Below are 27,165 nucleotides of genomic sequence, written 5' to 3'. Positions count from 1 at the left end.
TTGTAGGCGGCGTTTAGCATTATGATTGCGCGGTAGTTGCTGTGTATCGCCCCTTTTGTAAACGGGACACACGACACCTTCCATCAACTCCTGTGGCAGAACCTCACCCTCCCAAATCTTAATAATTACCCAGTGCAGCGCTCTAGCCAGTGCCACACCACCGTGTTTAAATAGCTCTCCTGGTAGTTGGTCAGCTCCAGGGGTTTTGTTGTATTTCAGCCGGCCGATCTCCTCCTTAATTTCCTTGAGATCCGGAGCCGGAAGACATGTCCTGTGCGCAAGCTCCCAGGTTCATTACCGCTTCCAGGTTACTCTTCGTAGTGTCGCCACATTTGTATCACCTCACACTCGTTTGTAAGAAGGTTCCCGTTTATGTCCTTACACATATCGGGCTGTGGCACGTGGCCTTTACGTGAACGGTTTAACTTCTCATAGAATTTTCGTGCGTTATTAGCGCGGTAAAGTTGCTCCGTCTCTTTACGGTCTCGATCCTCCTGCTGGCGCTTTTTCCTCCCAAAAATCGTTCCGCGCCCGTTTGTATCGTGCCTTGTTCGCCCTCGTGCGGTATTGCATCAATCTCTCCCATGCTGCATTCTTCTACGATTCCGGTGCTTCCAATGGCGGATCGAATATATCTCCATCCATCTTCAAGAGACGCTGCGTCTAGACGCTCTTCCGTTGGGAGTGCCACTTCCAGCTGTTGCGCGAAGTCTTGGGCTAGTCTACCGTCTTGTAGCTGCCCAATGTTTTGCAGCGGCGGACGACTCCGACGCGTGTTGTACACCGTCCAGAGTTTTGAGCGCAGACGTACTGCAACGAGGTAGTGGTCGAATTCAATATTCGCACTACGGTAAGTGTGGACGTTCGTGATGTCGGAGAAGTATTTACCGTCGATTAGAACGTGGTTGATTTGGTTTTCCGTAACACAGAATAAAAAAAATGAAAAACTATGGATTTTCGGACCTTCCGGACAGCATCCTCACATAATTTGTGAAATTTCCACCTATTTTCACAACAAATATTGCTTTTTTCAATTAACACGATTGTACAGTTCGTAGTTGCTAGTTGCTCTTTCAATCAAAACGATGGTCAATGTAGGATAAGGAGAGGAACATTAATTCGACAATCTTCGCTATAAAAAGGATCAGAAACTTTCAGAAATTTCTATGAATCGTAGTGGTCTACTCCCAGATAATCGTATATGATCGTCAAAAAATCCTTTGGGGAGTTCAGAACCCCTCGTGGATTAGATTTCATGCGGGCTTAAAGATGTTTGTGATTTCTTAGATTAATACTTTCAGGTTTCTACGAAGGTTTTTCCCGTAAACTTCCAATCATCCATTTGAATGAATAAAACGTTAATCTGTCTAATACTTGATCATATCTTCGTAGAACTAGTAAACAGACCTACCAGACAGTATTGCAACTAAAATAAACTCCTATAGACGATATACAGTATTGTAATATCCTGATTTTATCACCCCCTTGATGAATTTTGGGGTGATAAAATATGGAAATGGAATGTGACAAAATCGAAAAAAAAAACAATATTTTGACAATTCTCGCTTTACTTTTCAAAAGGACCTAAGTAACATTTTTTTCATGAATTAATTTGAATACTGCAATCAATAGCTTTCATGTTGTTCTGTTGATTGCGCTATTCAAATTAATTCATGAAAAAATGTTACTTAGGTCCTTTTGAAAAGTTAAGCGAGAATTCACAAATATGAATCAGTTTATGCCTTGGAATGGTAAAATGCGTGAACGGTACCCGTCATTTCTTGTAGAAAAGGCTCAAAAAATCCTTGACAGGTAGTCCGATTTATAATAAACCACAGGCGGCGATGACTTATATGAAAATCATTGTTGTTTGCGGTATTATTTATAAAAATAAAAAGAGCGACTAAAACTTTCAAAATTGTTTGGGTGACAAAACCGGGTTGAAGACGTGACAAAATATGGGAGTGAGTAGGACAATGCCTTGACTGTCCCACTCAGGAAAATAACCGCGAATTGGTTAACCGCGGAATGTTTTACCGCAAATTGTCGTACAATCGCACACGACTCCTTCAACTCACCCCCAAGGAAGTTACGCGGATCAAGATTTTTCGACAAGATAAAAAACATGGCAATCATTTTACATTATTGTTCCGGTAAAGCATATCGACAAATACGGAAATATTTTTCGCTTCCGTCTGTTGGAACCATCAAAAGGTGGCTTTCAAGATTAGAAGTAAAAGAAGGGTTTTCAAAAGTTATCTTCAAGCTCTTAAAAGTCAAAGCCGCTACATTACCGCTAGATGAAAGAGTTGTAACTATTTTTTTGGATGAAATGTCGATATCTCAGCGTCTAACCTATGTGGCAAATGCCAAAACAGATTATTTCACAGGATTTCCTACGAAGGTTGGTATTTTCTCTGCAGCATATATATTTTAAGGACATCACATTCAATTTTTATTTAAAATAACATCATTCTAGATGCTAGCTTTGGTAAAATATTTTGAATGAATTAAAATAAAAACTTTGTAAAGCTGTCATAAGAATGAATAACATGATGAGCTCGAAATAATAAAGACATAAATACATTCATCTTTAGTATTTCTTTAATCTACTGCCTATGATCGCATACGAGTTGGAGAAAAGAAAGAACATTAATGTAGCAAATTTGTTTCATCTTAAAAATGAACGTATAAGAATCCCATTTTTTGTAAACATAGTAAACGGCATTTAATTATGCCTGTTATATTGAAAATTTTGCATACTGCACTTCTATCATTGCTCAAAGAAGTATTGGTTATGATATATTAACCACGGAGGCTCAGGGAGGAATAGTATGAACTCAAAATTGTTTGCGCTTGCACATATTTCATCTATATAGAACCTAAGAAAATAAAAGATCCTCTTTCTCATAAGTTCTTACATTACTGAGGTACGGTTCATTAGCAGAAAATGAGCATCAAGGATGTATGTTATACAAATACTGTCTTTAAAAAAATAATGGTATGTTGAAAACTACTAATAACATTACACTATCTCTTTAAGGTTGGGAAACAGAAAATTGATATTGATAAACGTGCGAATTCAGCATTAACTTTCATGGTGAAATCAATGAAATCGGGTTTCAAGCAAGCAATCGGATATTTTTTCAACCACACGTCAACCAACTCAAACCGTGTTCAAACAATTGTTAAAGAGGCCGTCAAGTTAGTGTCGGATACTGGTTTGATACCAAAACTAATTGTGTGTGATCAAAGCTCGATCAACAGATCTTTATTCAAATCGCTTAACATAACTACAAAAAAAACATGGTTCATCTACAAAAAATCGAAAATTTTTTGTGCATTTGATGCGCCTCATTTATTTAAGTCAAGCAGGAACAACCTTCTGAGAAATAATGCTATATTCGATGGACAAGTCTGCAAATTCAAACACATAATAGAACTCTACAACGAAGATATTCAACAAATCCCTCGATCAGTTCCGAAACTAACATACAACCATATCAAATTGGCTCCGTTTGCAGAGATGAGAGTAAATTTAGCAACACAAACGCTAAGTGAGTCCGTAAGTGCAGGACTGCGGACGTACGTCGATACAGGGAGACTCTCTGAAGAATGTTTAAATACAGCGAATTACTGCGCAAGTTTCGATAAATTGTTTGATTGCGCGAACTCCAGTACATTTAATGAAACTAAGGTATGCCTTAAATTATTATCAAATGTATTAAAATATTATAAGATAATAATGATTTTTCAAAGGAACTGAAGAGGCCAATTCAAGCAAAATCCCCGCACTGGATATTCCTGAAGAGCATGAAACAGAAGTTGAAAGAACTGCGGTTTATTCCTCAGGCCTGCGAATCTTTGGAAATGGTATTTTCCAACAAAAAGGCTAACGATTGCTCGCTAATTAATATGTTCACTTTTGTTCAGGAAGGAGATCAACCCAATCTACCCGCTCAGTCACGAAATCCATACTTCATTGAAGGATGGATTTTGTACATTTCTGCTATAGAACACTTGTGGAAGGAGCTCCACTGTAAATATGGCTTCTCGTTCCTACGAACCAGGAATATTTCACAGGACTGCTTGGAGCACTTTTTTTTCCATCATTCGATGGAAAAACAGCAACAACAGCCATCCTGATGCCAGCAAATTTTCATCAGCATTTAAATCAATAGTTGTAAATCAGCTTATTGATGATGATGATGATGATGATACTACCATCTATTGTAGCAAGGCACCTGCCGATAGCACTGGCCATATCTGACAAACGATTTGATCATAATTATGCTATTGTTTGTATTTCATCAGACTCCTGTATGAAGGGCCAAAAATGGGTGGGGTGGTTCCATAAGCAAAGACGCTTATGCGAATCCACGGGATGAATAGAGAATCTCCTTCCAGAAGAAAGTTCGTACATACAATATTATAATGTAGCCCTCGTTTCCCAGATTGACCCAATAGATGGGGAGAAGAGCCCGCCCTTTATCCACGAGATGTTAACAATAGTTGTAAATCAGCTTATTGCGCCAAAAAAGTTGGGAAATGTTGAAGCAGACGTGTGCAAGTATTTTGTCAATTGTCCAGATATGGCGAAAATCAAGCTGATTTCAACTCCAACAAAACAACAAAAGCGATGTAAATCAAAAGTAAAACCCGATGATGAAAATTTAAGCCTAAATCAAGCGAACAGTATCTTCTACACAACCGGATGGATAGCGTCGAAAATAGTCCATAAACAATGCCTTGACAGATCTTTCGCAGATGTAGATAGTATAGGGCCTTATCTGAAAATTCTTCTTAATAACAAAAAGTACGATAGTTCGTCGAGATTAAGCGCTCCAGGTCTAAAGTTATACAAGTTTTGTAAAACTTTTTTAAAACAATCAAATTACGCAGTGAAGAAAAAGCTTCTCGATGTTTTGTTTTGGCCATATAGAACAACCAAATCTCATACCCTTCTAATCAATGATATATTATGTATGTCTTGTGCCGAAATGGTCGCTAATAAGTATATTAACATGTTAACCAAAGCAAAACTTCAAATACTTAACACAAATATCCAGAAAGCAGATAGCAAAAAACGCATTGACAGGAAATCTAAAGTATCAGCAAAAAGACGCAAGCTAAATATAGATAAATAGGTTTATTGATTTTCATTTCAATTTTTCTTTTCGTTTGTATAATCTTGAATTAATATTTTAAATTGTAGGATAATTACTTATTAATAGAATTGATATTGTTAAATGTTGCTAGAAATAAATTATAATACATTGAATTCATCATATTTCAACGTTGCATTTTGCTTCACATGAGCTTTCCCCTTAATCGCATATGTTTTCTCTTCGTCTTTTCTACTGCTGCTTCCAACACAGTATTTTTTAAAATTATGAATCGCAAATTTAATTTAATGGAGTGTAAGAAAATGTTATGACGTATTATCATTATTTCGACAAACACGTCAAAACTATAGATGTTTAACAGCATTCTCAACAGTAACATTACGAATACGTTAAAGTTTTGTTGATATTACGGGGTTTTCGGAGAAATTGTTTAGTTTCTGATCTATTTGGTTGCTTTTGAATTTCACTTTATAATTATAGTAATAAATTATTTTGATATTCGTTGAGATCCTCAGCGTATCCTCATCTTAGATAAATATGATGATCTCTCAAACATAAAAACATTTCAGTAGTACCGTACCACAAGTGAAACTATAATGAACAGCATCGAATAAAAACACGTTCATTGTGCGCTATCCTACATTTCTGATCAATAATTCTGAAATGATTATCTCCTTGAAATTCTTCTAAAAACATAAACTTTGATCGATTTGTGAGCATTATTTAATTGCAGTGACTTATGAACTGAATATAGTATGATTGTTTACTTCGTTTGCATCATTCCAACGCCAATGCTACTATGATCGATTTTGTAAAATTAATTCGACTTTCTGCCACTAGCCAGCGCTGACCTCAGTAAAGTCTGTTCGCCAATTGATAGTATGGAGAAACGCGAAGTGGACTATTTTGTACTTAAATATCTTTGGTTTAAGTTTGGAAAAATAAAATAGAAAAGGATGGAGCAGGAGGGGTGGGGGAACAAATACCTAACCATTTGACGCCGAAAGATTAAAATAATTAAACTGAAATCAAATAAATCAATTAAATGTTACACTTTTGGTCGAACTTGAGTTAAAAAATGTGTTCCAAGCGTGCCCACCGAATTAAGTATATTACGAGTACTGTTAACCTTTGCTACTAAATAAAGCTCGTGATTAAAAATGGAGGTTGGCATTGTTACTGCTCATCAAAACATAATATTATTCTAGATATTCTCTTAAGTATGAAAACTGAATCCTAACTGTCCCGAAACTGCTTTCACCATACTGCCGCCCAGAGCACAGCCGCCTCTGCCACTCATAGGCAATGTCCCTCCCACCGCCTTGACAGCCTCCAGAAGTATCTACCAAAAGATTTGAGAACTAGAATGAATTATTAACATGTCCAGCCATTATATAAAATGATTTCTCGCTTAACTTTTCAAAAGGACCTAAGTAACATTTTTTTCATGAATTAATTTGAATACTGCAATCAATAGCTCTCATGTTCTTCTGTTGATTGCGCTATTCAAATTAATTCATGAAAAAATTGTTACTTAGGTCCTTTTGAAAAGTTAAGCGAGAAATAAAATTAAAATATTCAAGTCTAATTTACTATTCGGGTCAGCCGTCTGACACCCGCGTTGAAAAATGTGTTCCAATGGTGCCCCCACATAAAATAATAACGTGTGCTAATCACTAATGATACTAAAAGATTTAAATGGAATTAGGTATTGTTCCCGCTTAATATTTTAGCACCGCCAGGGGGAACTTGACCAGTACCCACTGCACTTTTCTTTCCCTTTCCACAACAATTACCATCATTTGTGATATTTCAACGGAATCTTATTGGGAATTCTGAAAAGGCAGACAATCAATGCAGTTAGATTGCCAGGTAATACGTGCACATCGTAGCACTGGTGATGCATCACAATCGTATATATACAGGAGTATATGTACTATATGATGACATTGACCGGAAGATTAGATAAGCATTTCCCCCCAAAAAGTTCTGAATTACATATCTGGAAGATTATCTCAATTTTTTTTAAATATTTTCCAAAAATGTATCTATCATACAGTTCGAAACTTTTTCCGTATCATACATCAATCAGATTTTAATTACATTTTGTCTAGAATTTATTATAAGCATTTTAAAATGATCTCCCTATGCTGTGCTGTAGGATCTGTCAAAGTTAACACCGTCGTGTGTCTTCTTCTTATTTTTACTTGGATTCGTCTATAGTTTATTAGCTCTATTTGAAAACCTCATCATCCCAAACCTTGGCAATTACCCAGTGCAACGCCGTAGTCAGTGCCTCACTAGCGTATTTAAATAGCTCTCTTGGTTGATCAACGAACCATATTGAGAACCAATTAGATTAGTGAACGCCTAGGATAGGTGAACGCATGAAAATTTAAATGAGGAGGTGCATCGAATGAACACAATGATTTTTGAGCGGTGCGCTGTTTACTAGAAATGAACACTTTTTCATACATCGAGTTCATTCAAAATGAATTTCGGCACCGCCCAAAGGTCAAATAATGAACCTATGCACCGCCCCATACCTATACGCTAGGAGAAGAATGAATTCTGTCATCAAAAGAAAAAGTAGAATCATGAAAAAAATTTCACAGCGAGGTATGGAATGCAGCTTTCAAAATAATTTTCAAAAGACAAATTACATGCTTGTGGGCGGAACCGAGCGCGACAGGGCCCGCCTGGGAAGCAGTGTTACGATAGACGGGGATACCTTCGAGGTGGTCGAGGAATCCGTCTACCTTGGATCTTTGCTAACGGCTGATAACAATGTTAGTCGTGGAATACGAAGGCGCATCATCTGTGGAAGTCGGGCCTACTACGGAGTCTAGAAGAAACTGCGGTCAAAAAAGATTCACCACCGCACCCAATATGTTATGTACAAGACGCTGATAAGACCGGTAATCCTCTACGGACATGAAACATGGACAATGCTCGAGGAGGACTTGCAAGCACTCGAAGTATTCGAGAGACGGGTGCTTAGGACCATCTTTGGCGGTGTGCAAGAAGACGGTGTGTGGCGGCGAAGAATGAACCATGAGCTCGCCCAACTCTACGGCAAACCCAGTATCCAGAAGGTAGCTAAAGCCGGAAGGGTACGATGAGCAGGGCATGTTGCAAGAATGCCGGACAGCAACCCTGCAAAGATGGTGTTCGCTTCCGATCCGGCAGGTACGAGACGACGTGGAGCACAGCGAGCGAGATGGGCAGACCAGGTGCAGAACGACTTGGCGAGCGTGGGGCGTATTCGAGGATGGAGAGATGCGGCCTCGAACCGTGTATTGTGGCGTCAACAGGCTTGTAAAATGTCATCTGCATGTCATTTGACTAATTTGTTCATAACTTTCTTTAGAAGCCAAATTTATTCCATAATTTTAGATGTACTCATAACGCTTGAGTAGGACTATATTTTTGTCCAAGGGTACATTGCTCTAAATATAACATCTGAGGCTGGAGAGTGAAAACTCTCCAAAATGTCACGTGTCATTTGACATAATGTCATTTGAATGACATTTTGCCTCCCACGCCCCAGATTACATATTTACAGCAATGTCTTGTTAGACAAAGTTGTAGGCACATTTAAGAGCTATAAGTTCGTCATACATCATGAATTGATAGCTACCTTCTGAAAAAAGTTCTGGGAAAATTATACAAACGAATGCAAATGACATTTTACAACACTGGGCGTCAAACAAGGATGTTATCAATCATTTAGTAATCTGCCTTCGATCATTTAGTAGTTTGTCATTAACTCATTTCAGAGGCTAAATTTCAAAATGTGTTGTATGGTGGACTTCTAGTGCAAAGGTTTATCTACAACTCTGCCTAACAGTTCGTTGTTTGAATTTCACTAATAACGGAGCTATAGCGCTAGTAGCAGTAACTCATACTAAATGATTGCATATTTTGTTATCACTTAGTATAAGTATAGCAACTAGCACCGTAGCTCCTTTAATAGTGGAATTCGAACATCGACATGTTAAGGAGAGTTGTAGAAAAACCTTCGCACTAAAAGTCCACCATACAATACGTTTTGAAATTAGGCCTCTGGAATGAGTTATTGACAAACTACTAAATGGTCTAAGGCAGATTACTAAATGATCGATAACATCCTTGGCGTCAAATTGTTGATTCAGTGTTATCTGTTTAGATGTAGACTAAATAAATAATAATAATGGGCCAAACACAATTGATACGTTTGCGTGCGTTTTGACAGTTTTCCCATGGAAAAACTGTCAAAACGCACGCAAACCTACCAATTGTGTTTGGCCCATAAATCTATATAGGTACATAAATCTAAATCTATATACATAAAAATGAATTTCTGTCTGTCTGAACCTTATAGACTCGGAAACTACTGAACCGATCGGCGTGAAAATTTGTATGCAAAGGTTTTTGGGGCCGGGGAAGGTTCTTAACATAGTTCGAGATCCCTCCCCGCTTTGAAAATGGAGGCTCCCATACAAATGAAACACCAATTTCTTTATAACTCGAGATCAAATCAGAGAATAAATCAGTTTTTGGCGAAACGAAGTTCGTCGGGTCTGCTAGTGAATGAATACATGAATGAATGCAGTCGCCAGCGGAAGAGCTGCCGGTGGGTGGTGGGTCTGCGAATATGCATGAAAGAAGAGGGCGTCTTTTTTTCATTCTGTGCTGTGCTTGATGATAGTCGGGTGCAGTGGTATCGATTGCGATGGATGCAATCGCCCATCGCATCTTTCGGAGTTCACGGCTAGAGGCCGATGATGGCTGAGGCAGCGATGGCAGCGGTGGTAGATGAAGAATAAAATTAGCCAAGAGAGATTTGGATTGCTCATCCACGGAAAGAGATTGGTTTCATTCGATACCGGGATGAGTACGAGCAGGGCCGGATTTATGGGGGGCCGTGTCCCCGGGCCCCCACAAATCGTATGTACCAAAACCAACATTACATTTTGGGCCCCCCACAAGTTGTCGGCCCCGGGGCCCCCTTCCGGTTAAATCCGGCCCTGAGTACGAGTCATGGCATATGACTGACCAAGATGAATACACCACTAGGTGTTCCAATTCAGCCATCTTGGATTTTAGTATGGGAGAGCCAGCCGGTTTGTTTATGAATTTTTCACCCCCGCCTTCTTCTCGTCCATAAATTGGGCAGATTGAAACCTAGCTGTCAGAGTCTATTATATATAGTGTTACGCAAAGAGTGAAGCCAAATCTACCTATTGAACTGTCAAACCGTCTACCTATCGAGCAAAGTAAACAAATGATTGTTGGTAAGGCGGAAGTATTGTTATCGCCTGATGATTATTATGGCGAATTAAAACTCATGAATTGAAATGTATTAGATTTGTCCTAGAAACAGCTTCAAAAAACTTCAATACACCCCTCAATAAAGTTGCAACAAGAAACTCACGTTTGCACTCTGTAGGTGACTTTGGTTATCGAATTAAAAAGCTTTAGAAGTGATCACTCCCGTGAAGTCACTTGAAGGGTTGAACAAAAATGAAAGTTTTCAACATAATAACAAGAGCATCATTCAGAATAAGAGTAAGAAGATCCTCTTTGCGCAACTCTATATAATAGACTCTGCTAGCTGTGTATTCATCTTGTGACTGACAGTATGTTAAGTTGTGATTGGTACTAAACGACTACTAGTACTACTAGCAGGGTTGCTGTTTCTTGACTTGTTTCTTATTGTTGTGATTTTATTCAGCAATGATGTATTTCTTTGTTTAGAAAACGGAACACTTCCCCAAAAAAAGCACATTTTGCCCAACTTTGATAATTTTATAAATAGAATTTTTGAACTTTAAATAAATACTATCATCAATAAGAAATCTATAAATGCCCTTCATTTGCTTGAGTAAATAGGGGCTTAACAGTTAGAAACAAAGCAATTCTAATTATGTATTTGATTATTAGTTTTATTTCCAGAAGTTTTGAATAAACAAATTATTAATTCTACGCAACATACATATAACTATAATCAAACTCCGTCGATCCAAAAGTTAAAAGTTATATGTAAATACGTTACGTTTATACAACCCGCATAATTACAAAGTGTACATGGATATTTTCCCGTGCGGTCAACAACAGTATCCTTTACTGTTGACAACTGTAAATGAACAATCTCATATAAAGTTTTAACAGTTTGTGGTACGGTTATTTGACAAATAACGATTGAATGGGTTGTTAAGTTATGTCACCATAAAAAATCGTCTGTTTTCGCGTGCAAAATTTTCGCTCAACAGTATGATAAAATGTTGACATATAATGCAGGAAATAAAGAACATTTTAGAGACAGCATGTTATATGTTGACATTTAGTGATGATGTCGAGCAGTTATGGTTGAATCGATCGAAAAGTATTCGATAACCGCAACGTAAACTGTGAAGCTATATCTTACATCGTAATAATGATTCTGACCATATAACATGTTGTTGTTTATTATGCTAGAAGTCCTACGTCTACTCGCGGTTATGTTAAAAACATTACCCATTGCTTTTTCTTGATAGTATTTTCTTTGGCTTTGTCGTGCGTGTTGAATTTATATGATTTTTGTTTGCTGTTATGACAGACTTAATTTAGTTTCCTATTGATTGTACTGCCGTGACTCGCATATTTGTCCCATATTAATAGGAGACCCAGCAAAAATGGGACAGACATGCGATTCACGGCAGTCGCGTGACGAAATTAGTGCTGCAGCAGGTCAATTTACCCTATAATTGGCTGCCTCTTTTCAGACTTTCAGAGCTTGACACGCACACATTCATAGTAGTGTGCTCACGGAACTGATAAGGAGATTTCTACAGATGCAAGTTTGAGGTTATGATAATCTATATAAGATCTTGAGATCAAAGCGGAGCTTTGAACAATGCGAACACTGTCATTATTAATGTTCGGCTATTTCAAACAGAAACAAAAACAATAAAACGATATTTACCTTGCTAGCCTCAACAGTAGGTACGTCGGTAATTCTTTTTCACCTGGTTCAGCACTTTTACGGAGTGGGCTTTGTTTGCACTTTTCAACCTCAACCAAACGTACGAGACACAATCGCATTCACCGCGAAAATAAAGAATTAAACAAAAATATCAACTTTCAGTGGCTGACTCGGCAGTTTCCAGTCTGCCGCATAACACCAAGACACAAGCCCAGCAAAACAATTTTTACGACTGATAACGTAAACAAGCACAACCGGTTACTTGCAAAAAATGCACCACCCACCCGAGCTGCAAGTGCGACATCCAACGTCGATGTCGTACACTTTTGTGTACGAAGTTTTATTTTGCAAGTTTGCTTCGCACCAACACCAACACAAAACGGTGAGAGAAACAGAAAAGCCAGAAAAGCAAAATCCGAAAGAAAATCAAAATAAACTGTCAAAGCTTAAAAAAAGGCAAAAGTTACTTACACTGAGATTCGAAACAATCCAAAATTAAGTCATTTTCACTCATCTTGACAGCTAAGTGCAACAACTCAAAATTGAGTTATTCGTGAAAAACTTAATTTTAAGTAGTTTTAGAAGAGCTAACTTTGAGTGAAAATAACTGTTCTAAAAAGACTTCGGTTTGGATGAAAAGTACTCAAAATCAAGAATCAATTTTCCCACAAAATTTTATAAAATTATGAATTTTTCTTCATTAAATATGGTTCATGTGATAGATGCAAATTCATCATTATTTTATTTCGATTATATACATTTACACCTTAGTTATAAACCAGAACTTGCCAAACCGTATATAGAATATTTTTGCCAAAAATATACTGGATCCGGTCCCTCACGCCACCAACGCCCATTTCACAGTGGCACAGTCTCAATGGTTTTGTATCCGTCCTATATGAACATTCCCGAATAATCCAAACGGAAGACGGTTGTACCTGTAATATAATACAATAATGAAATAATATAAATATACCGTACGAAATTGATATCAATGCTTACCTCGTAGGAAGAAAATATTTGCCAATGTTGCTTTTTAGTTGCGCTCGCATAAGACTTTGGCGACGAACGTCCGCTGAAAACACAATATTAAAATAGTAATTGTATATTTTATTTGCTCTTTGGTACTTACCCGTGAACTTGGTTGATTTTCCTGAAGGCTCCATATTTAATTCCAGAATAAATAAATATTTTCCATAGCAGCTCCTGGAACATGCTGACTTACAAAGTATTTTTTCAGCCAAACTGAAGTTAATAGTCAACACATCGGTTTGGGTACTTTAATGGAAAGCAACAACGCGAAGGTGACTTATTGGAGATAACTCCCAAATTAAGTTAAAATCACCCATCAAACAATCCAAAAAGACAGTGTTAGTAAACTACTTAATTTTGAATTCTTTCACACTCGATTTTGGATTGTTTGGTTTCACAGTGATAGTAACAAAAACCGTCTTATACACGGTTAAATCAAACAAGTAAATTTTTATAATAATTAAATAACGAATCCAGTTTTTTTTTATTTTGGGAAACATGTTGTCAGTACACGCTAATCTGAAACAACCCAGTGGCCGGGTCATTTGTACCCGGATTTTTTCGATGTTAGCAGTTGTCAAAATCTGGGTATGTCAACAAAATGGATATGAGTCAGCCGAACCCGAAATCTGGGTAAACGAGGACTTAAACATTTTCGGAAATATCAACATGGCGTCGACCAGCGTCAAAGTCGCATGTTGGAATTAATGTTGGGGTTTTTAGAGGAATGCAGCAAGAAACAGGTAAGAATAGTTGAATTCATCATGGCGGAGCATTGTCGGCACAGCCGACAATTGTTTTGCGTTGGGGAAATTGTTTTATTTAACATTTTTTACACAATAATAATTTTCTAGAGCGAAAAAAGCTGCCCGAATAAAAAATACAGTAGAATTACAATACAATTTATTGTAACACTACTATTAATAACATTAAATTGGCAATAGATTATATTGTAAATGAAATCATAGAAATACATTAGAATGCATTGTTATGAACCATTTACTCAAACGTAAATGAAGTTTACGCAATAGAATGTACGGGTTGTTAAGTATCGTAACTATACAAAATCTGAGATTTTTCCATACATTTTTTTCGTCGCACAATAGAGTGTATGGTTAATATATTGTTGAAATATCCGAACAAAACTGTTCAAAATACAATGGATTGTATTGTATTTGTATAGTAAAACAATACGATTTTAAATTTCTCAGTTGTGACAGCTTTACTGTTCAACAATGCAATTTAAAGGGAAAAAATGCATATTTGGCGCTATGAGGCAAATATATTGTTATATAGTTTATATCCAATGTAAAGAAACGTTTAAAAAATTATCAATGTATGAAACTTATGTACGAAAACGTTCCAAAAACAATTGCAAGTATAGTTGCATTAGAGAAATATGTTAATGTATTGTATCCTCAGGGTTGATACAATCTGTGCAACCATCAAGAAACAATGTATCCTATTGTATACCGTACATTTTATGGTAATTCAATTGTTTACACTATTGAACCAATAGTACATTTTTATCCGGGTGGGTACCGGTTACCCACACTCCAAATAATCTAAACGTTGTTTCCACCTGAATTTTCAGGTACATTTTACGTGCACACGTAACTGCAAATGCTTCAGAAAATTCAGGTGAAACTTACGTGTCCGGTGAATTCTATCCAAAACTTTGGTAGAACTTACCTGATTTTCACGTAGAATGGAAATTCTATCGATAAATCAGGTGAAGGTTACGTGAATTTCAGGTGAAAAAAAATCTACGTACTTTTTCAGGTGGAAACAACGTGCAGATTTTTTTGGGTGCATATTTTTTCGCTTGTACTGCTACCCATATTTGAGTTAAGGTACCCGAACCCAAATTAGAGTAACCACGGTTTTGCTGAATCTGGGTCACTTTGACATAATTTTGGGTAGGTTCAGGTTAGCATGTATATATACCATATACCATAGTAGTATACCATACCCAATATTGTTTCTAATGAAAAACATTAATTATAACTGGACCATACCATATCTTGTACACCGAAAAAAATGTATTGGAAAATGAACGTTTTTATATTGTAATTATACTTAACCGCCCTTTACCCATATGGTCGTTTTACTAAATACAACATAACATATTGTGAAGATGATTTATGATGAGGTCAGTTTATCTTAAGTATGAACAACAATCAGTATAGTAAATGTAGTGTTATTTATAATCATGTATGATCAGAGAAATTGTCCAGTTATGGTTCAGGATTATGCGGGAGAGGTTGACAGCTCGACCCATGCTGAATCTTCATAAAGATTTGAGTAGAGAATACTCAGAACTTGGTGAAACGAACAAAGAACATTAAATTTTACCATTTACCATAACATACTTTTTGCATGACCCCTAAAAAGCTTCGCCAGACGTTTTCAAAACATAATCTGACAGTTGACATTTCTTCACTGTGGTGAGTGGTGATGTGTAACTAGAAAAAGTGCATTTTTAATTCTATATCAAAATATATTGTTTAATTTAATCAGATCATCAATATTACAGAATTGTGCGTCTTAAAGCAAAGCCCAAGCATGAACTACAACGCCAGTAGCGGCTCCCGACATCCTGGAGGAGGCCCGAAAAAGCCCAAACGAGTGAGCGACATCAATGCAATGGGCAGTCCAGCTGCCTCGGCTCCACAGTTCAATGCATTCGATCAGGTTCCACCACCAATGCCAAATAATCCTCCCTACGGAGTACCACCAGTTGCACCAAATCAACAATATATGGGCCCCTCCAATGCTTACGGACAAGGATTCAACCAGTATAGCAACTTCCAAAATGTTCCGCATTCTTCACAACAGACGATGCCGTTGAATCAATCGGGAGGAGCGCCACAACAACAGCCGGGGGCTAATTTTCCTCCCCAATTTTCTATGTTTCAACAACCAATTGTGCAGGATATGGCCCTACAATACGGACAAAAGTTGGCCGACCAGGGAAAAGAGATTGTGCACACGCATTTCGAGAAGTATATTCCAGTTACGAAGTTGAAGTACTATTTTGCTGTGGATAATCGATACGTACTGAGCAAACTCCGGCTAATCTTCTTCCCCTTCACCCAAAGGGATTGGTCATTGAAATACGATCATGACAATCCCGTACAGCCTCGATACGATATTAATGCACCGGATTTGTACATCCCTACCATGGCTTATATCACTTACGTAGTTTTAGCCGGTATGGTGCTGGGATTTCAGAATCGCTTCTCACCGGAACAGCTCGGAATTCAGGCATCAACTGCACTTGCCTACAGTATTTTCGAGCTCGTCATCTACACCATCACACTGTATATTGCCAACATCCCCACCACGCTGAAAACGCTTGATCTGCTGGCCCTCACCGGTTACAAGTACGCTTCCATTGTGTCGATCCTGCTGTGCAGCATTCTACTCCGGAAAACAGGCTACTACATGTCTTGGATGTACGCCAGCGCTTCGCTGGCATTCTTTCTGCTCCGTACGTTGAAGGCTAAGGTGCTGTCGGAACCGGTGCACGTGCAGGACCCGCCCACCTACGATCCGTACCGTCAGCAGCAGCAGCAGTTCGAGCATACCGTCGGGCGCAAACGGAAGTTGTATTTTCTGTTTTTGGTCACCGGTCTGCAACCTGTGTTGGCGTTCTGGCTGTCAATGCATTTGATTCCTAACGACTCGGTAATAGCGCCGGCGGCGGCTTTGTAGGCTGTCGCGAAGCTGAGATTTGAAACGATAATCTATCGAAAAGCGATATTTTTTAACTTTCTTATTCGATATTGATCAAATAAATGAATAATATAACACTATCAGTTACTAATTATAGAAATTCAGATTCTGCGTTTTACGTTTAGGAATCGAGAGCAAGCCAACCCGGTGCCGACTATCGTGTATCTTTTCTATTGCTTTATCTAATTTCAAATAAAGTCATTGGAAAATTTTCTTTCTGTCATTCATCTCTCTTACTAACAATGCTCGTTCTATTTCGAAACTTATTCCAATAAAATGATTACAAATGCGACGAGACGGACGCAATGAGAAAAACAGAACTGTGCAATAAAAATCCTATTCGACTAAATGCTGATGTCATATTAGAAATTTGGAGACAGTACTCGTCGATAGCAAATCCTTCCGCACGCGATGGCATATGAGCAAGTCAAACCACCTTCATTTTGCCAGTGGAGATATATCAGCTTCCACACTGATATTCTTCCCTCCCCCTTCATACGGGAGCTTGGCATCACAAATATTGCCCTCCGCTCGCTTTCAAATCGATTTCTATAAAAACATTCTTCATGCCTGCCGTATCCTAACGGAACTATCAATTCTATACTTCCGCCTCTAATGCTATAATGAACATGTACGTCCAAGTTTGGATGATATTAGCATTTCCATATCATTGATTACGATAGTTATTGAAACATACTTTTCAATGGATCATATGGATCCATCAGTAGAAGCACAGGTACTAGCCTATTCAGATTACGAGCCTATTGACGTGATAAAAAGTATCTTGATGTCAAAGTTCACACATCTTATTTACATTTCACATGACATCACGCCAAATACTTTGCAAATGCCCGTAATCGGAATAGGCGACAAGAATATGAAGCAGTGCTATAATATTCATGTTTACGCAAATAAAATATTTTTTATGACTCAGTTCAGAATTAATACTCAAAAAAGAAAATTTCCATATAGGGGTGATCGGGGCAATATGGGCCACCTAAGGAAATCGTTCCGAAAAGCGGCGAAAAACTAAAAAAACATCGTTTAAATGTAGTTGACTTATACTAGAGAATGTTACCTTTCATATTACGTCGATGAATGACGAAAAATGCGTTTGGAAATTGTTGGAATGCACTTTTGAAAATGTATTGATTTTAATGTGTGTTCCCGACTATACGGGGCATTGTGAGCCACCATTTGGGGCACTATGGGCCACCCATCCAAAAACTTTATTTAGGCGAAAAAAGTATCGTAATATGGAAGAATATGATATTCCTACAACAGTTGTGAGTATTCCACACCAAATAAAATTAAAAAACCGCACAACAGCGGACTGAACCGATTTGTCACTCTTCACCGTTTGAACAGCCACTTTTCAATTGGTCAATGGTCATTTTTTCTGTTTCAATCGCAGTAATGCGCTGTTGTAATTTTTCCGTAATGAATCTTACATATATGATAATATTCTTGTATTTGACTACTGAAATTTGAGCTTGTTCGCATTTTAAGGCCTGATATCTTGCTCTGTGCAGGTATGCCCATATTGCCCCATAGAGACCGGTTTTGGGAAAAAAAAAGTTTTATGATAAATTCAGATTTGTATCAATACAAACATGTGTGCACAATATTCAATTTTAATATATCTTTTGATTGTGGTGTATTTTTGACCTGTATTCTAATCAGTTTTGTGTCAAAACCTTATTTATAAACTTCAAATCTTATAATAATTTTGCCTATGCAGCGAAAATTTACATTTTCAAGTGTATTTTCATGTTTGAATTGAATTTTAATGCGGTTTTCACGTTGATGCAAATGTGGAGCATCCTCTTAAAGATCATATAACTTTTACATGATAAAACTTGTCAATAAGCTCAAAATGAGGGTGGCTCATATTGCCCCGTATGTTCATATTGCCCCGTATGTTCATATTGCCCCTACTGCCCCTAAGGTGATAAGTTTTCGAAAAAATGTCTTTCCTTGGGCAGAGTCAGTGGCATAGATTTTATATGATGTAAAAATGTAAAAAAAAACTTCGAAAAATTGTTGACGGAAATACTTAAGCAAGTTCTTGGAAATATTTATTTGAATGATTGTAATAGAGATACTGCTGAATAAATTCATGGAGAGTAAAAGAAGTTTACGATGCTTTTGCCGAAATTTCTGAAACGAGGAATTCGTAAAAGTAGTTTGTGAGAAGTTTGTACAGAGATTACCGAAAGCATTTTGTACATTTGAAATGTCTTCATTAGTTGAGAACCCTGTAAAAATCTTTTAAAAAATAATCCACCTGAGAATTTAAGATAACAGCTTTCTTGAAGGAATTATTTGAAAAATTCGTATAAAAAAAACAAGGAAGTAAGATGATTTAAGGATTGTGAGAGTTTTTTACTTAATTGTGTGTCCTGTGCTATTACTTTAAAACGTTAGTTAGAGTTATTGGCAAGTTAAAGTTTGGTCGACCTATATTTTTTATGGAGGCTACGCTGCCATGAGTCTCTGGTTCTGCTGCTGCTGCGATGTCCAGCTGGATTCCAGCCTAACGAAAATCAACGTCCGTTAAGTTATACTCACTGATATCATGTTCCGCTAGCGCCTAGACCCTTTTTTTGCACAAATCTCCCGAATTGAGGTGAACGTGCTCCTGGAGCCGACGTTCTGAAGCCCAACGACCTTGCCGAGCGCTCCTTGTCGGCAGATTTAGTTATCAACATCAACAAACCTGAATCAGCAGGGCAATCAATGGAGGAAGTTTAAAGCTTCCAATATCTTGGCAGCCAGTGTCAGACGTTTAAGATTTAATTTTTAAGAAAATTAAGATTCAAATTCTAATGTGAAAATAGTCCTCAAAAATGAAAGCCTTGTGATCAATCGTAGTGAGCATGATAAAAAAACAAATGGATCATTTAGTTCTCTCATTCACGCATATAATTCTGCCTAATATAAATTCAATTATTGATTGCACCCGCAATCAAACTCTTTACCGCGCCCACAATATCCGGTAACTTGTTGGCCTCGATTAGCAAAACTTTCCTGAACGGCTGCAGCTCTTCATCCTCTTCCAACCAATTTCCAGCCAGCGCCGTCGTGGTTTCTTTCTGCACCGAATAGTCGAAGCTCGCCAAGCTGTCCTTGATGAAGTACTCCTCCTCATCATTGGAGTACAATATCTCCGCCGGTTTGACACCTGCGGCAGCCTTCTGGTAGTACTTAACGAACATTAGGTAATAGTCGAACTTGTATGGCATTCCCTTCACCCGGGCTCGATCCATCTCGACCATCAGGTTCTCGAACATTGGCACACAAACTGCGGCCGGAATGTTAACGAAGCGCTCGTTCAACAACAGGGCCGTGCTTTTGGATCCGCTTTGGAGGGCATCGCGAAACAACTTGAGCACCGAATCCGTAGCATATTTTTCCGCTTTCTCAAATACCATTTTCTGGAGCTGCTTGATGCATGTTTGATCCTGCTTGTTGGCAAGATTGATTGCCGTTGTCACCCCGAATACAATTTGACAAGGATCTTCCATATCCTCGTCTTCTTCCTCATCGTCGTCATCCGTGTAGGCTTGCTTTAGAACGCTTCCAACGTAATTTTGTCCTAAAATAAAAACCACCGGGAGCATCCGATTAACTTATATAAAATATTCTGACAAACACAATTATTAAATCTTTTCTGCCCATGGAATAATGAAAAGCACCCACAGCTTTTGCCCCTAAACTTGTCTAAAAATATTGAAACTATTGCCAACAATCAAGAAAAATTGAAAACTTGTTCTTTTTATATTTATGTTTTAGAACGTTAGTCTGTAAAATTATATTTTCTGTCAGCTTGTTTTTGTTTTCCACTCATTTGGACGGTTGTCCGACATTTCGCGGTAAAACATTCCGCGGCAAACCATTTCGCGGTCTGTATTATTTGGCGGTAATCTGTTTCGCGGTTTATACAATTTGGCGGTATTCCATTTCATGGTATATAAAATTTCGCGGTTTACAATTTCGCGGTGCTCCGTTTCGCGGTATTCAAGCTTAGCTTATCTTTTCACCTTTTTTTTATTTTTAAGAGTTCTTTATTTTTTTCTACCAACTCTTAATTTCCTCTTCTTTATATGACCGTTTCTTTAAAGCGTTTCCCTTTCATTTTTCTTTTTCCTTTTACGAACTATTTCATGCTATTTAAAAAAAAAACCAGATTAATCCACCTAGCGGTGATGGTGCCTTTCTCGTTCGTTCAAAAGGTTTGGAAAAATCTCAAATAAGACCAATATGTGGATTGGTCTTATTTTTCATATTTGTTTATATGCAGAAAATAATTCTCGCCAAACGCAATTTGTTGCAAACAAATCGGATGAGCATAAGAGCAAAAAATGGCATTTTATTTAGTAGTTTTAAAATTAGTATTTTCGCCATAACTTTTGACCCAATTGTACGATCCGGCCAAGTTTCTTTAGGTAACAATGGGACAAGATTCTGCGTCGAATGCAATCTGTTGCGAGCGATGAAGTCTAAGTGCTAAGAAAGTGAGCTAGACTTTTTTGAACTCTTTTTCACAATAAATAGTAATTCGACCATAACATCTAAGCCCATAGTCCGATCTGGCTAATTTTCAATAAGAAAATATGAGACATTCCGCGTCGAATGCAATTTAATGCGAGCAAATCGGTTGAGGAAAAGTGCCTGAAAAATGAGTGACATTTTTTTAGCGATTTTTTTCATAACAAAATGGTATAATTTTCGATCGCATAGTCCGATATGGCCAATTTTCAATAGGAAACAACGGGACAGGATTCTACGTCGAATGCAACTTGTTGTGAGCAAATCGATTGAGGATAAGTGCCCGGAAAATGAGTGACATTTTTTACGCGATTTTTTCGTATGAATTTGTAGTTTGGCCATAACTTCTGATCCCATAGTCCGATCTGACCAATTTCAAATAGGAAACAATGGGACAGAATTCTGCGTCGAATGCAACTTGTTGCGAGCAAATTGGTTGAGGATAAGTGCCCGAAAAATAAGTGACACTTTTTACGCGATTTTTTCGTATGAATTTGTATTTTGGCCATAACTTCTGATCCCATAGTCCGATCTGACCAATTTCAAATAGGAAACAATGGGACAGGATTCTACGTCGAATGCAACTTGTTGCGAGCAAATCGGTTGAGGATAAGTGCCCGAAAAATGAGTGACATTTTTTACGCGATTTTTTCGTATGAATTTGTATTTTGGCCATAACTTCTGATCCCATAGTCCGATCTGACCAATTTCAAATAAGAAACAATGGGATAGGATTCTGCGTCGAATGCAACTTGTTGCGAGCAAATCGGTTAAGGATAAGTGCCCGAAAAATGAGTGACATTTTTCACGCGATTTTTTCGTATGAATTTGTATTTTGGCCATAACTTCTGATCCCATAGTCCGATCTGACCAATTTCAAATAAGAAACAATGGGATAGGATTCTGCGTCGAATGCAACTTGTTGCGAGCAAATCGGTTGAGGATAAGTGCCCGAAAAATGAGTGACATTTTTACGCGATTTTTTCGTATGAATTTGTATTTTGGCCATAACTTCTGATCCCATAGTCCGATCTGACCAATTTCAAATAGGAAACAATGGGACAGGATTCTGCGTCGAATGCAACTTGTTGCGAGCAAATCGGTTGAGGATAAGTGCCCGAAAAATGAGTGACATTTTTTACGCGATTTTTTTGTATGAATTTGTATTTTGGCCATAACTTCTGATCCCATAGTCCGATCTGACCAATTTCAAATAGGAAACAATGGGACAGGATTCTGCGTTGAATGCAACTTGTTGCGAGCAAATCGGTTAAGGATAAGTGCCCGAAAAATGAGTGACATTTTTTGAGTAGTTTTGCGCACACACACACACACACATATACACACACATACACACACACACACACACACACACACACACACAGACATTACCTCGATTCGTCGAACTGAGTCGATTGGTATATAACACTATGGGTCTCCGGGCCTTCTATAAAAAGTTTGTTTTTGGAGCGATCATATAGCCTTTACCGTATACTTAGTATACGAGAAAGGCAAAAACATATACATACATAGCCAGTGGAGATATATCAGCTTCCACACTGATATTCTTCCCTCCCCCTTCATACGGGAGCTTGGCAGAAGGAAGGTCGTGCGATATGTGCCATCACAAAATATTGCCCTCCGCTCGCTTTCAAATCGACTTATATAAAAACATTCTTCATGCCTGCCGTATCCTAACGGAACTATCAATTCTATACTTTCGCCTCTAATGCTATCATGAACATGTACGTCCAAGTTTGGAAGATGATATTAGCATTTCCATATCAATATACATACTTGTCAATATGATGATTAGGTGTGTGAACTTTGTCATCAAGTTACACTAATGATAAAGCTCGCTGTTTGTCTATTTATTTTGGTAGAACTCAGAAGATGGAATGACTAGAAATTATTCATAAGGCAAAATATATCTTCATTAAATGTTAGCTGGTATTAGGCGAAATATCATGTACTGCCTTCTTTAAATGTTCGCATTGTGTTCGGTATAAGGCAAATTGTGATGTTTCGTATTCTTCAAATATTTGCATTTGTCCGGCATAAGGCAAAGTGTGTTGTTTTGCTTTCTTCAAATGTTTGCATTTGCCCGGTATAAGGCAAAATCTGTTGTTTCGCCTTCTTTAAATGTTTGCATTTGCCCGGTATAAGGCAAAGTGTGTTGTTTCGCCTTCTTTACATAGTCGCATTTGCAATTATGTTTTGCATCTAAATATTTTTTTGTTGGGATTTAAATTTAAACAAGTCTGGTGTAAGCTCAATGATTATTCGCTTTACATTAAAATTAGGTAAATTTACAGGCTTTTGAAAGCTAAAGAACACATTATTGAGCTACTTGTAACATTAGTAAAATTTAACCTGCGAATTGGTATTGACCGCAAAAAAGTTCGCCGCGAAATAGTACTAACCGCGGAATGGTATACCGCCAAATAATATAAACCGCGAAATGTTATACCGCGATATGATCTGAACGTGAAGTGGCAGACCGCGAGCTGGTACACCGCGAAATGGTTAACCGCGGAATGTTTTACCGCGAAATGTCGTACAATCCATTTGGACTATTAATTCTTTTTAAATAAAAGGCGATTCCTTCCCATATTAAAATAATTGAAAACAGTCATGGGCCGAAAAGGCTTAACCGTCAAAATCAGCAAGATTTTTTGGATCATGCATAGCTTTGATCAATGCCTTGGTAATGGCAGAAAAACGGATTAAAAGAAACAAATCAAGCATAATTTTTCATAACGACGTATGTAACAAATATGAGGATTCGAGAAATCCTTTGCTGAAAGTTGGCAAAACTTTTTCTAAAACTGTTTTAAAACTTAATCTTTTTTCAATACTTTTTTCCGCTGGCATGCATCATTACAAGACACGTAATAAGCGTGCTTCACAGTAAAGCTCAGTTCATTCAAATTCATTGTGAAAAACGATAAAATTATACATACACCGGTATGCTACACGTACGTCGGTGTACTTTGGTCGGTTTTCCATAGTGCACGATTGACGCAACTGCAGTTTTGTTTTGTTTTGATTTTTTTGTTACATAGGTCGCTCTTAGTTCCCATATGTTAAAGCGACGTATGTAACAGTGAGACTTCAAAAATAGAAATTTTTACATACGTCGATTCGCAAAAAGATTAAATTAAAGAATTTTAAGATCTGAAATCAGTAAAATCGATGCGTATTATATAAAGCCGCGTGTGATTGTCACGTTGTATTAAAAACCCCGTTTTGTTTACTTTTGTTACATACGTCGTTATGAAAAATTATGCTTGAAATACTGTTCAAACGGTTACAGCAGAAATTAAATTCATTATCAGATTTTTATGTATAGGTACTTAGAAATGTATTACACCTCATTGCCTTGGCTGCATTTCCAATCATCTATTCTATTATACAGTCAAACCTCCATGAGTGGATATTGAAGGGACCATCGACTCAAGGAAATATCGAGATGTGGAACAGAAATTCCTTGGAAAGCTCTTTGAAGGGGCCATCACAGTAGCCCTGGAAATATTTTTTAATATGGAATAATTTGTTTCTATGAGTCGATATCGAGTCATAGAACATCGACTCATGGAGGTTTGACTGTATTCCCTTGCTGCTGAATATTTAAATTCAGTTCACCCTAGTACCAAGGATTTCGTATCCAACACAACCACCCTCAGTTGCAGCACCAACTTTCACACCCCTTTCAATATTTTGCATTTCGTTCTGAATTTCGCAAGGGGGAGGCTTTCCATCATTATTAAAAAAAACCAATGCCATTCGCCTCCCACCCTTACTTACCGATTATCAATCCGGAAAGCTCGTTTAGGTCAATGTGTGCCTTCACGAAGAGCTGTCCCAGCATCTGCTTGATCCCATCCAAATCGGAATCAATTGGATTGCGTCCCTCAAAATCCACGGTGATACCCTGAGAATAGCAATAGTATACATAATTAGGAACATAAATCTACCAAAATTCAAATCCCCAAACCTCATCGCCCTTGTAGATGTCGGGATTCTCGTCGTCGCTGGAGTCATCGCTATCACTCTTCGCGTCCATCTGTTCGGCGTCACCTTCTTCGTGTGATTCAACTTTTACCTTCTTGCTGGTCATTTCTAGTTTTTTTTTATTTTCAATAATCAATATAGTTATAGTCAATAATGATAAATAAAGTTCTTCCCGGAAGTCTATACACGACTAAGGTAATAAATTCCACGTTTATTACAGATTAAAATAAAAGAAACGTGCTACAAATTTGTTTTTACACGCGCGTCGGATCGCTCTTTTGACCGGTTGACAAAAGCTCAAAAGTAGTCTGTCAAAAAAAAAAGCTTCTTGGAATTTGTTTTGCTCGTTAGTTTCGTTATTAGGGACGCGTTCATGAATTCTCTGAATTCTGTTTCTGAAAAACGGAGCTTCCTCGTTTGGGCTAAAGTCGTCTGCCATAAAAGCAAAGAAATTGGGTTGTTTAGTAAAGAAAAATATGAGGTTTCTTATAGTTTAACATAAAGATCATGCTTTCCTGATCTCCAACATATTTTTATTTTGTTTGTAAACCTTTTATTTACATTTTTGTGCTGCAAACAATAAGCCATTTCAATCAATAGAATGACACTAACATTCATAGAATGACATTTGGCCCATGCAGCACAAGAACAAATTTTTAGTCCCATACAAATTTAAAATTCAAATTAAAAACAGTTCCGGGGCTCCAAAAATTCTGAAAAATTGGGGTTAGACTCAGTTTTTTATGCAGATTCAGAATATGTAAAAACATATATACAACCCAATTGATTTTACCATTTAAAAAATCAGGTTGATAGCGACCCGTATAAAAAAGTACCATATAACTTATCGAACAAACAATATATTTACATTATATTCTATCGTGAACGATAATTTCAATGGTATACCTATTGTTTGAAAATTTATGCCTAAATTATGATTGCTGTTTTACAATGTGAATACAGTACTGTATACGGTTACAATAAATATTAATGTATTTCTAATGTATTGTATCAGGTTTATTTTGCATCAAATTTCAAAGTTTTTATTTTTATTTGGTGTTACTAAGGAAAACTGGATGTATCATTGTATTATCGATGAAGGTCATACCCACAGCACAGGATCGACAAGTATTGAGGGCAATCAATATCATTGTGCCAAAACATTACCACGTTTAAGTTAGCATCACACTTTGGAAAATATTTCTTTTAGATAATTTTTGTCCCCATTTATAGGTATTTTAAATAAAGTATTTTGATTTTATTTTAATTTCGTTTTGGCTCTCATAATATTCGAATTATACATGAGTACATACATAATTCCCTTCTTCGAAACAATATCATCCGCTGCTTAGAAATTTGGTCATAAGAACAAGTCGAACTGCTTGTCATACTCTTTTAATTCGAGGTAAAGAATTCAATGGAATTCAAAAATCAAATTTAAATCAATTTAACTGTTTAACTCATCTTTAGCTAGCTGCATCACAAATTCTCGCGCAGGCGCAACTGTAAAGCTTTCTTCAAAATGTAATTGTTGTATGTAAAATGTAATTATTTTCATATCAGAAATAGGGTTACTGACAGAAATTAACAATCACTATCATTCTGTATAGGTATTTCCGATGTACTATTTAAAGGAAAAACTTTGCTGCTGTCCTTAAGCATCGAACGGTCTACAACGGAACGGGGACGATAACTGCAGGATGTAAGATGTGACAGAAAAAATGTGGGCTAATTTTCAAATTCTTCCATTACCGTTGC

The 27,165-nt window shown here is 37.3% G+C and overlaps 4 protein-coding genes across 5 annotated transcripts in view; 1 reads left to right on the top strand and 3 right to left on the bottom strand.

Annotated features, from left to right (window-relative positions):
- Positions 1-12,389, bottom strand: part of LOC134225273 (putative aminopeptidase W07G4.4) — a 73,043-nt gene extending 60,654 nt beyond the window's left edge. Inside the window, exon 1 of one of the 2 annotated variants that reach the window (XM_062705242.1) lies at positions 12,073-12,389. The gene's annotated coding sequence lies outside the window, so the exon portion shown is untranslated. The remainder of the gene's footprint in view (positions 1-12,072) is intronic. The other variant, XM_062705218.1, reaches the window with a different exon arrangement.
- A 450-nt stretch (positions 12,390-12,839) lies between these two features.
- LOC134206146 (uncharacterized) lies at positions 12,840-13,309 on the bottom strand. The gene is made up of 3 exons (XM_062681837.1): positions 13,205-13,309; positions 13,075-13,147; positions 12,840-13,010 (listed from the first exon to the last, which is right to left on the bottom strand). The coding sequence occupies exons 1-3, from the start codon at positions 13,285-13,287 to the stop codon at positions 12,840-12,842; spliced, it is 327 nt and encodes a 108-aa protein (XP_062537821.1). The 5' UTR covers positions 13,288-13,309.
- Positions 13,310-15,515: 2,206 nt separating this feature from the next.
- Positions 15,516-17,065, top strand: LOC134208360 (protein YIF1B-A). The gene is made up of 2 exons (XM_062684350.1): positions 15,516-15,578; positions 15,641-17,065. Exon 2 carries the CDS (start codon positions 15,670-15,672, stop codon positions 16,819-16,821), a length of 1,152 nt encoding a protein of 383 aa, XP_062540334.1. The 5' UTR covers positions 15,516-15,578; positions 15,641-15,669; the 3' UTR covers positions 16,822-17,065.
- Positions 17,066-19,744: 2,679 nt separating this feature from the next.
- LOC134225268 (protein BCCIP homolog) lies at positions 19,745-25,709 on the bottom strand. Its single transcript, XM_062705205.1, has 3 exons — positions 25,391-25,709; positions 25,201-25,327; positions 19,745-20,440 (listed from the first exon to the last, which is right to left on the bottom strand). Exons 1-3 carry the CDS (start codon positions 25,511-25,513, stop codon positions 19,788-19,790), a joined length of 903 nt encoding a protein of 300 aa, XP_062561189.1. The 5' UTR covers positions 25,514-25,709; the 3' UTR covers positions 19,745-19,787.
- Positions 25,710-27,165: the final 1,456 nt, after the last annotated feature.

The sequence above is a fragment of the Armigeres subalbatus genome, chromosome 1 (genome assembly GCF_024139115.2).
Source record: "Armigeres subalbatus isolate Guangzhou_Male chromosome 1, GZ_Asu_2, whole genome shotgun sequence".
Taxonomy (NCBI): domain Eukaryota; kingdom Metazoa; phylum Arthropoda; class Insecta; order Diptera; family Culicidae; genus Armigeres; species Armigeres subalbatus.
This window is presented reverse-complemented; position numbering and strand designations above follow the sequence as displayed.